This window comes from Girardinichthys multiradiatus, chromosome 21 (assembly GCF_021462225.1).
Source record: "Girardinichthys multiradiatus isolate DD_20200921_A chromosome 21, DD_fGirMul_XY1, whole genome shotgun sequence".
Lineage (NCBI taxonomy): Eukaryota > Metazoa > Chordata > Actinopteri > Cyprinodontiformes > Goodeidae > Girardinichthys > Girardinichthys multiradiatus.
Window position 1 is genome coordinate 28,898,149 of NC_061813.1, and position 13,257 is coordinate 28,911,405.

Genomic DNA, 13,257 nt, shown 5'->3' on the forward strand with positions numbered 1-13,257 from the left:
TCGAAGTACTCCTTCCACCGCCCGATAATGTCCTCAGTCGAGGTCAGCAGTCTCTCACCCCCACTATAAACAGTGTTGGCGAAGCACTGCTTCCCCTTCCTGAGGCGCCGGACGGTTTGCCAGAATCGCTTCGAGGCCAACCAGTAGTCCTTCTCCATGGCCTCACCGAACTCCTCCCAGGCCCCAGTTTTTGCCTCTGCCACAGCCCGGGCCTCAGCACACTTGGCCTCACGGTACCCGTCAGCCGCCTCAGGAGTCCCACAAGCCAACCACAGCCGACAGGACTCCTTCCCCAGCTTGACAGCATCCCCCACTGCCAGTGTACACCACCGGGTTCTGGGACCGCCGCTGCGACAGGCACCGCAGACCCCACGGCCGCAGCTACGGGCAGCAGCATCGACAATAGATGCGGAGAACATGGTCCACTCGGACTCTATGTCTCCAACATCCCCCGGGATCTGGTCGAAGCTCTCCCGGAGGTGGGAGTTGAATACATCCCTGGCCGAGGGCTCCGCCAGGTGTTCCCAGCAGACCCTCACTATGCGCTTGGGCCTGCCAAGTCTGTCCGGCTTTCTCCTCCTCCAGCGGATCCAACTCACCACCAGGTGGTGATCAGTGGACAGCTCAGCAGCTCAGCCCCTCTCTTCACCCGAGTGTCCAAAACATGCGGCCGAAGGTCTGATGATACGACAACAAAGTCGATCATCGACCTCCTGCCTAGGGTGTCCTGATGCCAAGTGCACTGATGGACACCCTTATGTTTGAACATGGTGTTCGTTATGGACAATCCGTGACTAGCACAGAAGTCCAATAACAAAACACCACTCGGATTCAGATCGGATAGGCCATTCCTCCCGATCAAGCCTCTCCAGGTGTCACTGTTGTTCCCCATGTGGGCGTTGAAGTCCCCAGCAGAATAATGGAGTCTCCGGGAGGGGCACTATCCAGCACCCCCGACAGGGATGCCAAGAAGGCCGGGTACTCTGCACTACCACTTGGCCCGTAGGCTGAAATGATAGTCAGAGACCTCTCCCCAACCCGAAGGCGCAAGGATACGACCCTCTCATCCACTGGGGTAAACCCCAACACGCTAATAATGTAAAAAGATTTTAAAAAAGATTTAAGTGCCTGATTAGATAAGTGTAAACAAAGTTTAACTAATCCTTGGTTTATTGTACATTTTGAAATTCCATCATTTTCTGCATTCAGTTCTTGTTATTTGCATCCTTTAGCCATAGCTTGCAAAGAGTTTACAAGGTCAAAATTATCATGTTTTACAAAGATATCAGTCAGTAGAAGGGTACAAAAATTATACCCTTATACTGTATACGGTAATTATATATAAATATCAATGCCAAGAGGCCAGCAGCACTGTTCTCCATGTGACAACAATGTCCTGTATTCTCCATATAATTTCTTTCTTCTAAAGAAAACACCCAGCTCTGGTAAAACTCTTCCAAAACCATGTGGGAAAATTTTGTTTTTTTTTTGGTCTGATTAAAACAAATGTTTGACCTATAGTTCAAAAAGATATGTTTGGCACAAAGAAGCAAAACTGGGAAAGGAACACATTGCCCACATGATATGGGGTTACTTTTCATCATATGGAAATACGGTTTTTATCTAAGTTATAAATGGTTCCCAATAGCAGTCAGTTTTAATTTAAACCTTCAGACCTTTTTCTAGATAGAAAATATTAAAATTACGTTTCATTTTTCAGCATCACATTGAGTCCAAGCATACGTCAAAATTGACAAAAGAATGACTTCTAGCCAGATTACACAACAAACTCTGACAGAAAATCTGTGATTTCACCTTTGCTTCAATTGATATGAACCATTTCCCTCAATTTATCCTTAGGTATACATTGGTGTTTCCAGACCATTGTTTAATACAATACTTAACAAAAGAAAAGGGGCTTAGTTTTAGAGTTAAGAATAGTCAAATCTCTCCTAAACTAGTAAAAACGTAAAAAGCAAACAAAGGCATACATGCACTGTATTTATGTCATGATGCTTTTAAAGCCTGAGCAGCAGAGCAAACAAGCAAAACTAAGCTTTTAGAAAACGTCCTTAAAATGTGTTCTGAGAACTAACTGTTCATACAATAATGATGTTCATTTTGTTTCAAATCATACAGGTAAAACTTTGTTCTTTATGTACAAAATTGATTTTCCTCCTACACTTTTGGCCATTATTGTCAACGGCATTATCGCTCATGTATTGGAGGATGATGCACTTTATTCCCGAAAATGTTATGACTCCTTTCTGTTTGATGTAAAAGTGAAACTCCATGCATATTAGTTTTCTCATCAGGCTGCCAAGAGTTTGCTGTTAAGTGAGCTTTTGATTACAATGAGACCTCCTGTGTGCAGCTGTATGTCTCACTAGTGGCCTTCACTGTGGCCAAGTATGACATGAACATTCTGTCATAATACTTTTTCATACGTTGTAAATCATGTCTGAAAATTATGACTCCAAATCTGTTCGACTTACAAGAATAATAAAAACAGGAATCATCTAGGGGAATATACCATTGTAACGACTCACTACGCAGCATGGCATTACTGGAAATGCAACTTTTTAACCCTGAGACATCTGTAATAAAAATGAGGAGTAAATTATTCAATTGTTTTTCTCAGAATTGTACAATAATCAACAATCAGACATAATATTATGATCACCCTGACTGGTGCGCAGCTATGCAGCCATGTAAAGAACAAACATTAATGCCTTTTATATTCTGACAACAAACTGTGACACCTCTCTATCAGAACCAGCATTAACTTCTTTAGTCTTCTTTAGTAGTCACACTGTTATGCCTGATTGGTGCATATTTGTATACCCAGTAAGTTAACGTCAATGCATGAAATGTTTGCCCATGTTGTCGACAGATTCATCAAATATTACCCGCAGTAGTTAACCTGCAGTAGAAATTATGTCAACTAAACCATCTGAATTGTTTGACTTGTAATTTACCACAGTCCAATCATGAGCAACAGTAAGAATATGGCCCCACAGAACAAAACTTCACTCTTTTCTGGATTTGGTCACTTCAACACTTGTCACTCTGCTATTGGCATTATTGTTACAGTTAGATATAAACAAAGGGTCCTAAAATAATGATCAGAGTTAGCTTCAAAGGTTATAGTAATAACTCAAGCATGTCATTGTGCAAATAAAAAAATGTCTCAGAATATAAACAGGATTGTTTAGTATTTTGTACTGGGTTTATGTGGTTTATTTCTGAGCAGTCAATATCTTCCCTGCAGTAGATGACAGTCTCTGAGTGACATAGGTTTGAAACAGATGCAACAAAAAGAGAGTCAAGCCTACTGGTTTTATAAAATGACATATTTTCCTATAAAAATCTATTTGTGTTTTATTTGGGGTGTCTTTGAGAACTGTGTTTTCAGTTATTATTTCCCAATGAGAACCGTGCTTCTGTGTTTTTCTGTTGCTTCTTTTCTGTCCTCTCAAACCCCACTTGCAGCAGTCTTTTGCTGGAGGTTTCTTGCTGTTAAAAGGGAGTTGTGCCTATCTACTGTTGCCACATGCTCCCTCAGGAAAAGGGACAGTTGCCAAGTTAACAACTCAATGCAATCTGCTGTTCTTCACAATATCTAACAACTTTTATCATCAGACAAAGATAACACAAGTAAATATAAAATGCAGCTTTTAAATTAGAATTGAATTTAAAATGGAATAAAATATATATATATTCAAACCAAATTGGCCTGATGTGACAAATTAATTTCACTTAACCCTAACAACTGCTTGTCATGGCAATATGTTGTTGCTGCCATGGCTGGCAACGGGTTTTAGGGTGTATTCACACCAGGAATGTCCTTCGGTCCACTTGTTCGGTCCAGACCAAAAGCGGACTTAATTGATTTTTGTTTGGTGCGGTTCACTTTCACATTGTACTTTTTGCAGGTAAACCATAGTGTAAACAAAGCCACATGCGTGACAATCGTTGCTCCTATTGGACAGAAATGAGTAGACTAAATGAATGTGTGCTGCAAGCTAAAGGAGACGACGTGCTCTGCGTGCCCTGACCCACAGCATGCTGGCGGCAGCGTTGCTCAGCAAAAGACCAAGGGTCAGGTATGATCTCAATGCATTCACTATTCACAACATTTGCTATGGCTGCTTGTTAAGTCCAAAAAAGCGTATGCTTCCTGTAGTTGGGTTGGATCGAGGCCGGTTCTTATTCACACCAGAAGCGAACCTCACCAGAATTTGTTTGGAAGCGGATAGAGACCACCTCAAAAGGTGGGTCTCCGGTTGTTTGGTCAGGGTCAGTGTATTCACACCTGGACAAAAGGTCGGGACCAAGGGAGAAAACGGACTCTGGTCCATTTAAAGCGGACCAAAAGGGGCAGGTGTGAATACACCCTTAAACATCACTGTAGAGAAACTTTGGCCCACTCTTTTTTGTTGAATTGTTTTAATTCAGCCACATTGGGGTGTTTTCGAGCACAAAAAGCCTGTCATGCCACCACATCTCAGTTAGAAGTCCAAACTTTGAATAGGCCACTTAAAAACCTGAGGCAGTAAAGAAGCCCCAGACCATCACAGTTCTGCCACTATGTTTAACTGTGAGTAAAGTGTTCTTTTCCTGAAATGCTGTTAGTTTTGCCACATGTGTAATGAGAGCCACACCGTCGAAAACATTGCACTTCAGTCTCATAAGTCCAAAAAATATTTTCCCAAAGGTCTTAGAGATCAGCAAGAGATTTTTTAGAAAATGTGAGACATAGTTTTTTTATTTTTGGTCAGCAGTGCTTTTGGTATCAGAACTCTCCCATGGATGCTGTTTTTGCCTAGTCTCTTTCTTATTCTTAAATCATAAACACTGACCTCAGCTGTGGCCATTGAGGCCTGCAGGGCTTTGGATATTGTTCTAGGCTCTTTTGGGACCCCCTGGATGAGTTCTTGATGAGCTCTTGGAGTAATGTTAGTAGGCTGGCCGCTCCTGGAAAGGTTCAACATTGCTCCATCTTCTGTCCATTTGTTGATGAGTGCTCTGACAGTGGGTCATTGAAGTCCCAAGGTATTGGAAATGACTTGGCAACCCTTTCCAGACTGACAAATGTCAATTACTGTTTCTCATTTGTTGCTGAATTTCATTAGACTGGCCATGATGTGTTTCTTTTTGTGATATTTTAGCCTACTTCATGTTGTCAGACAGGTTCTATTTAAGGTATGTCTTGATTCTACAAGTTAGTCAGTAATCAATCATCAGTGTGGCTAATGAAATTGAAACAAAAAAGTTACTTTAATAACAGTTATTCATGTTTTAATAAAGGGGTAATTATATTTCCACATAGGTTGGTTTGGATAGCTTTTCCTTATAAATTAAATACTTATTAAAACTGCTTTTGAACCAAAACAAAATGTACTTTAATAACAGTTATTCATATTTTAATAAAGGGGTACTTATATTTGCATTGGCCCAGGTTGGTTTGGATAGCTTTTTCTTTAATAAATTAAATACTAATTAAAATGCTTTTGTATTTACTAAGGATTTCTTTGTCTGATATTAAAGTTTTTTTATGATGATCTAAAACATTCAATGTGTGAAAAAAGTGAAAACAGAAAACACCAATTCACAGTAGCACATTTCCTAATGGTCTGCATTACTTTAAATTTGTCTTCCTGTCCAAGTTTTCTAAGAACTAGAAGTAAAATTGGGTTAAAATCCCTGCAAACAAACTTGGATCCCTCTTTCTGCATTTTTGCGGTGACAAAAAAATCCCAGACCTCCACACTTCAATCAAACCAATTCCTTTTGCTACAAACCACAAAAACTAATTGAATTCTTGTAATTTGGGTGAACAGGCCCTTTAAATTTCAGCTTTAAGTGACTGTCTGTCTTCTTTCATTTTTTTTTATTCAGCTCCTTTGTCTCCACCCCACAACCTTCTCCCAGTAGTTTTCCATCACCCCCCTCCAAGCACACACCTCTGGAGAACCTCTTAAAGGCTTTGTTGGGCTGAACTTCCTTGTTCTGTTTTTTTTCCAGTTCAGAAGTCAGTTTTTTAGTCTTTTTCCGAACTTGAACTCCTAATGTCCCTGCTGTAGTTGTGTTAAACATTCCCATATGTTCCCTCATTATTTCAATTGGTGTAAATGGAATGAACTTAACATGTTTTACGGGCTATCTCTGTGCATTTACTGCCTGTACAATGACAGTCCCCTACATTTTGAGTAAAGTCAGTCTTTCTTGTTCCAAGCTGCATGTTGTCATGCAGGCCTAATTTTTGCCATATGGGCAGCGGGCGAACTGAGTGGAGCTCAAGCAGAACTCACTAAAATTGTGTTTTTACTCAACCTGAAGCGCTGCTCCGTCAAGGGAACCACAGTTCAAATACACTCCAACCTCCAGATGGTTAAGTTGGCAAGACGCAGACCCTTCTATGCACTTGTGTGCTTCTCTCTTTTATCTTTTCTCTCTTTTCTCTGTTTTATCCATCACTGACCGACACAAACTGTGTCCGTGTCCCTGCTTTGTTTCGATACAGTTTGACCACAACTTTAGCTGGAATTTAGAGACCTCCGTAACAGATGTAAGCATGCTGTTTCTTACTGAGAGTGTGAGCCTGGAAGACCTGATTCCCTGCTCTATTCTAGCTATTTTATGCTGGTTTGCTTTATTAGCTGGGAAAATCACCAGCCACTTGCTTCATTACTACCCTGAATCCCACAGGTTGATTTTATAAGTCAGCTAGGATGGAGACAGAGTTACATAAACCACCCCCAGGAAATCTAGAAAGATCTACATCTTAATAAAAAAACAGGTCATTTTAATAACCTTTTAATGTTTTTCCTTGCTGTAATTTAAGCTGTCTGTTTTATTTTACATTACAATTACCCTGTTGGTGGCCTGTAGGCTCCATGAACGGAGCCACTGTGGAAAAGTCCCAAAATAGTAGACGTGCAAAAATGCTCATGAGTAAAACATTGTATGATATGCACATACAGTACAAGTCAAAAGCTTGGAAGCAAGGCCAATGGAAGCCAAATGTCTGGATGCACCCTCAAGTTTCTATGATCACACATAACTTTCACTATGCACTATTTTTCTTAATTAGCCTAGCTATTGGCTTACATTGGTTTTACCTGACCATTGGAAACTAAATGTTAATAAAATATAAAAAGGGCTCAGTTTTATAGTTGAGAAGAGTTGCAAGAGTCACAGCTTCAGTCCAAAAGTTAAAAACAAATCAAAAGAGTAGCTGTTCTAGCCTATAAGGTCTACCGCTCCTGCTAGGGTCGCTTTATGTTATGTTGTGTTGCATTTACAAATGGATGGAAGCCAGGTCAATACTTTTCATTTGGAGGCAACTTCAGGTCTTTTGTTAATAATGCTTTTCTTTAGTTATTTATTGGAGCTACCAGACACACGTTGAATAAATGTTACCGAAAGAGGAGAAGATTTTTTTAGAAAATTTAAACCAGGTGAAGCTAAAGCTATGCCTCTTGAGGAGTTCTGGATAAAGCATATTTAGAGACAAAGAGGATTTTTAATCTTAAATGCAAAATGTATATATTTTTTGTACGTCTTTGGCTTAATTACTGCTCTGAGTGGGTTGTTCTTTCAGCAGGCATGTTTTAAAGTCTATATACTTCAGTTAAGGATTATTCAATTACTGATTTAGTTGACAGTTCTTTCAATAATCTATTAATTAGATTAATTGTTTCAGCCCTAAAAATCATGTTTATTTTGTTGAAAGGTATCTTTTTAAAACAGTCTGGTGTCAGCATCTGCCATTTTGGACTTTGTTTTGGTTTTGTATTTGTTTACATTTTCAGTTAGGTGTTTCTATTTCTTTGAGTTTAGTAGTTATGTTTGTTTATTCCTTCTGTCATCCTGATGTAAGTTTTTGTTCTCTCTCCTGCTCCCTATTAGTAGTCCCTTCCACATCATTAGATTTAGTTCTTGCTAGAGTTACTTTTTACGTCAGCTTATTTTTAGGTTTCTTTTCCCTGTTCCTCCCAGTTTAGTTTAGTGTTAGGTTCCCCTCCTGTCTCTGCGTTTCCTAGCTCCAGTCACCATAGCAACTCCATTACCTTAGTTCCCTTCACCTGCCCAGCACACCTGTAAGCATTCATCTGATTAACTACTCCTCTCGTTCCCATTGTTTCATCATTCACCTTCCCTGTATATAAGCTTACCAGTTTCATTTGTTCCCCATCGCCTCGTTCTGATAGATACCTGCTATTCACCTGTCATGCTCCTGCATTATTCCTAGAATCCCCGTCAGCCTAGTTCTTGTTCAGTTCTTGTGAGTTCTGTATATCTTGTTAACTGCTTCCTGAACTCCTGGCAGAGTATCCTGCCCTGTTCAAGCCTTTCTAATAAATTATGGATCAAAACCTTACCTTCTGGCTCCCGAGTATCTCCCTGCAAGCTGGTCTGAACCAAACCCACTCCTTGACATTTTGATCTTGGTTCTAAACTTTTGGAGTGTAGTGTCCATCGCCTAATGTCCATTGACCAATTTATAAAATAAATCAATAGCAACTCTCTCCAGATGTTTCTTCCTGCTACCCGTAATAGTTAGCTGCCACATTTTTTTATTCAGTGTCTGAGCCAAATAAGCAACAAGTTATCTATCAGTCTTCTAAAACTGTACATGAGCTTAAAGGTTAAGTGGTTAAATAGATGGTGCTCTCAGAATTACATTCTTGACAACTATGTCATTGTAGTACAGTTAAACCCTCATGAGTAAAACACTGGCTAATTATATGTAATAAAATGGGACTTTCATCTGCTTCCATTCACTGTTGCTAGGTTTTATAAAACCACTGCATCCAGATGAAACAGTTGTTAGAAGAAATGGTCATCAAAATATCAATGCTGTCAATGGCCAAAGCCACAATATTTCAGTAAGTCAATAAATAATATTTTCATATATATCGATTTAAAAAAATTCTTAAATACGTATATTATATACCAAAATAAATCAACCAATATATTTAGAATTATATACAATTTTGAACAATTTATAAAATACAAAGTAAATGATTGAATGTGAAAATCACTAATTAAAAATTTGATTAAATCTATGGTAAAAGCATACATAATCATATAATTGGACACAAATCTTCACCTTAGGAACTCATAACTCGAGACTTTGGTATCGATACGTTTTTCTCCATTGTCTCCAGAGTCCATTGTGTGATGCATGAAAAAGAATGTAATTTTCATAAGATACAAGGCTCAAAACAATAACAAAAATTATATAGAGAAAGCTCAGTCTCACCTTTATATCCAAGAGCAGCAACAGCAATGGTAAGGAGGGTGCACAACACATAGAGCAGAGCTATGGAGGTCTTCAGCGCCCATTCATTCTTACACTTTGTGCATTGGGTGCCCTCCTGGATCCCTGGGTGAGAACAGTGAATACCACTTGATTTATTGTGTTTTATACTGGAGCAGAAATGTTTAACATGCACATTTTGTTAGAGTTTGAAGGTCAGTATGGGATCTGGAAGTACCACATCTGGATAAACAACCCTGGGGTCTACATTACAGAGAGCAACAGTTCCCTCTGGGGCTAGGTGGTGAAGGGGAAGGGGACAAAAAACACTCCCCCCACTGTCTTGTTTACACTCAGTAACATGCTTGTTTCCCTGAACTCTCTTTTCACTCAGCAAACTCTCCTTAAAGTTACTGTACTTTTTTTCAGCACAAACTCTTGCCCTTCTCCTTCTTGCAGCATCATGGTCAAGCCAAGACCCTAGTGGAGTATTCCTTTTTGAGGATGTTTTTCATAACAGATGAGTGGCAAGATCCACACTGCTGCCGGGAACACAGCTGTATTTCATTTTCAATTCAGGAAGTGTGCGTCTGTGTGAGTGGAAGGGTTGGGAGGGCGGTGTGTGTATGAATGTCAGGGGTGGGTGGTGGCTTGGGGTTGAGGGTTCTGGCTTTCATGCACCTGGAATAGCACTACCTGCCAATTCCTAGATGTAGCATAAAGATATTATTGTCATTCAATATTTTTAAACAGTCAGAAACTGACTAGGTTAGCCATCAAACAAACTGCACGAGCCAATTAGTGCCAACACACATCTATTTAAGAGTGCTGAGGTCACGCTTAAATAGATTACACTTGCAGCACGGATTGGCTTTGCCACATCCCACTGGGAGTTTAGATGCCAAAGTTAATAGCAGAGCTTGTTCTTATAGGTATAAAGGGACTCTTAATGGTTACTGAGAGTTAGGACTCAGTTAAGCACCCCTTTCAGCCAGGAAGTAACGGTCTAAGGTGAAAAGGTGGGGGTTGGACCTTGGAGACACAGAGACAGCTTTTTTTCACCATAAATCTTCAAACATGACAAATATAATAGGCATTTATTTTATTCTTCCTTTGAACAAACAGCAGAGTACTGTCTAATGTTAAACTAATAATTTTCTTCTGTTAACTGAATTGTATATACAGTCACAGACATTGATGAACAATGTGCAGTTGCTTTCAGGTCAAGAAATTTATTAAGAACTTGAGCTGGTCTTTACCAGGTTATAAAATGAAAGTCTAATAAATTTAACATCAAGAGTGCAAACGTAGCAAACAGATTATAAATTGTTATATTATATTAAGCAAAAACTAAGCAAAAATATAAAGGCCATGCTTAATCAGGGAAAATTTACAATAATTTGAGAGCTACATCTCAGACTCTACAGGCATCAGCAACCACAGAACAATGAACCCAAACACATCAAATCATCTGAAATGCTGTGGTGGGACTGTAAGAGAGCTGTGCATACAATAATGTTGAACAAACCTCAATGAACTGAAGCAACGTTCATTGGTAACAGCAAGTGAAAACATTACAGAGCTCAATTGGCACCTCTTTACATATAAGCTGTTAAATAATGGCTACTAGATTTTTGAATATTGGTACAGGTATTGGTCATGGAAGAACTCACATCAGTCGGCCTCCAATTTAAAAAGTTCTATGGCTGGTTAGATGATAAACAACAAAAACAGGAACATGTTGGTACCTACTTGTTACTCGTACTTGTCGTCTTCCGCTTCATCCGGGACCCGGGTCTTGGGGGCAGCAGACTAAGTAGACACCCAGACTTCCCTCTCCCCAGACACCTCTTCCAGCTCCTCTGGGGGGAGCCCGAGGCATTCCTAAGCCAGCTGAGAGACATAGTCCCTCCAGCGTTTCCTGGGCCGTCCCCTGGGCCTCTTCCCGGTGGGACGGGCCTGGAACACATCCTGAGGGAGGCCTCCAGGAGGCATCCGGTATAGAGGCCCGAGCCACCTCAACTGGCTCCTCTCAAAGTGGAGGAGCAGTGGCTCTAATCCGAGCTCCTTCCAGATGGCCAAGCTCCTCACCCTATCTCTAAGGGAGTGCCCAGCCACCCTAAGAAGGAAGCTTATTTTAGCCGCTTGTATCAGGGATCTCGTTCTTTTGGTCATGACCCAAAGTTCATGGCCATAGGTGAGGGTAGGAATGTAGACCGACCGGTCAATCGAGAGCTTGGCTTTTCGGCTCAGCTCTCTTTTCACCACAACGGACCGGCACAGCGTCCCCATTACTGTGGCAGCCGCACCAATCCGTTTGTCGATCTCCTGCTCCATTCTCCCCTCACTCGTGAACAAGACCCCAAGATACTTGAACTCCTCCACTTGAGGCAGGAACTCCCCTCCAAACATCCCTTACTGCAGGTGTCCACCATGGGGTTCGGGGATCGACAGGCACCGCAGACCTTACAGCCACAGCTACGGGTGATAGCATCGACAACAGACAGTTGTCCACTCGGACTCCATATCTGCAACCTCCCCCGGAATCTGGTCAAAGCTCTCCTGGAGGTGGGAGTTAAATACATCCCTGGCCAAGGGTTCCGCCAGACGTTCCCAGCAGACCCTTGCTATAAGCTTGGGCTTGCCAAGTCTGTCTGGCTTTCTCCTCTTCCAGTGGATCCAACTCACCACCAGGTGGTGATCAGTGGACAGCTCAGCCCCTCTCTTCACCCGAGTGTCCAAAACATGTGGGCGAAGGTCTGAAGACATGACAACAAAGTTGATCATCGACATCCTGCCTGGGGTGTCCTGGTGCCAAGTGCACTGATGAACACCCTTATGCTTGAACATGGTGTTCATTATGGAGTGAATAGCACAGAAGTCCAATAATGAAACACCACTCGGATTCAGATCGGGGAGGCCATTCCTCCCAATCACGCCTCCCCAAGTGCCACTGTCATTTCCCACGTGGGCATTGAAGTCCCCCAGCAGAATAACGGCTTCCCCGGGAGTTGCATTATGCAGCACCTCCGACAGGGACACCAAGAAGGCCTTGTACTCCACACTACCGCTCAGCCCGTAGGCCGAAAAGACAGTCAGAGACCTGTCCCCGACCCGAAGGCACAGGGATGCGACCCTATCATCCACTGGGGTAAACCCCAAAACGAGACGGCTGAGCTGGGGGGCAACAAGTGTACAAGCTTGCAGCCTCTCCCTGTGGGCCACTCCAGAGTAGAAGAGAGTCCACCCTCTTTTGAGGAGCTGGGTTCCAGGTCCCACACTGTGCGTGGAGGTGAGTCCGACTATTTCTAGTCGATATCCCTCGACCTCCAGCACAAGCTCAGGCTCCTTCCCCCCAAGCGAGGGGACATTCCATGTCCCTAGAGCAGGCCCAAGCATCCAGAGATCCGATCGTCAATTTTGTTTTCGTCTTGAACCGCTCTTTGTCTGACCCGTCACCCAGAGCCTGTTTGCCATGAGAGACCCTACCAGGGGTATTTAAGCCCCAGACAACATAGCCTCTAGGATCATTCGAGCACTCAAACACCTCCACCATGTTAAGGTGGCGGTTCAAGGAGGGTATCAGTAACTACACTACACTAATTTATTTTAGTTTTTATATTTTAATCAAATGCTTCTTAATGAAAAAATATTGCCATACTACACATTCTTTTTTTTTCCATCCCTGTTTTTTGCATTTCTTTTCTGTGTCCATATTGTGAACAAAACCCCTCCCACATTCCAAACGAAAACATATATATATATATATATATATTGAATGACTGAAAAGCAATGATTTCACTTTTGGCCAGTTTGCCTCACTGTAAATCAACTCGTTAAAATTACTTGCCAATTACATTAGAAACAGTTTATAAAAGCGAGGGCAGGTTTTTATGTACTTAAGGCTCTCCTATAGAAATATCTGCTGTAGATGTAGGTGTGAGGTGAGTTACTCAGCAGAAAGTTTGACTGCAAGCAGAAAAGTGGAC

General features: G+C 41.5%; 1 protein-coding gene across 1 annotated transcript in view; it reads right to left on the reverse strand.

The window, feature by feature from the left end:
- LOC124857633 (collectin-12-like) overlaps positions 1 to 13,257 on the reverse strand; it is a 62,173-nt gene that overhangs the window by 10,524 nt on the left and 38,392 nt on the right. The window contains exon 3 of the mRNA XM_047348953.1: positions 9,272 to 9,394. Coding sequence (XP_047204909.1) covers positions 9,272 to 9,394 — 123 coding nt within the window. The remainder of the gene's footprint in view (positions 1 to 9,271; positions 9,395 to 13,257) is intronic.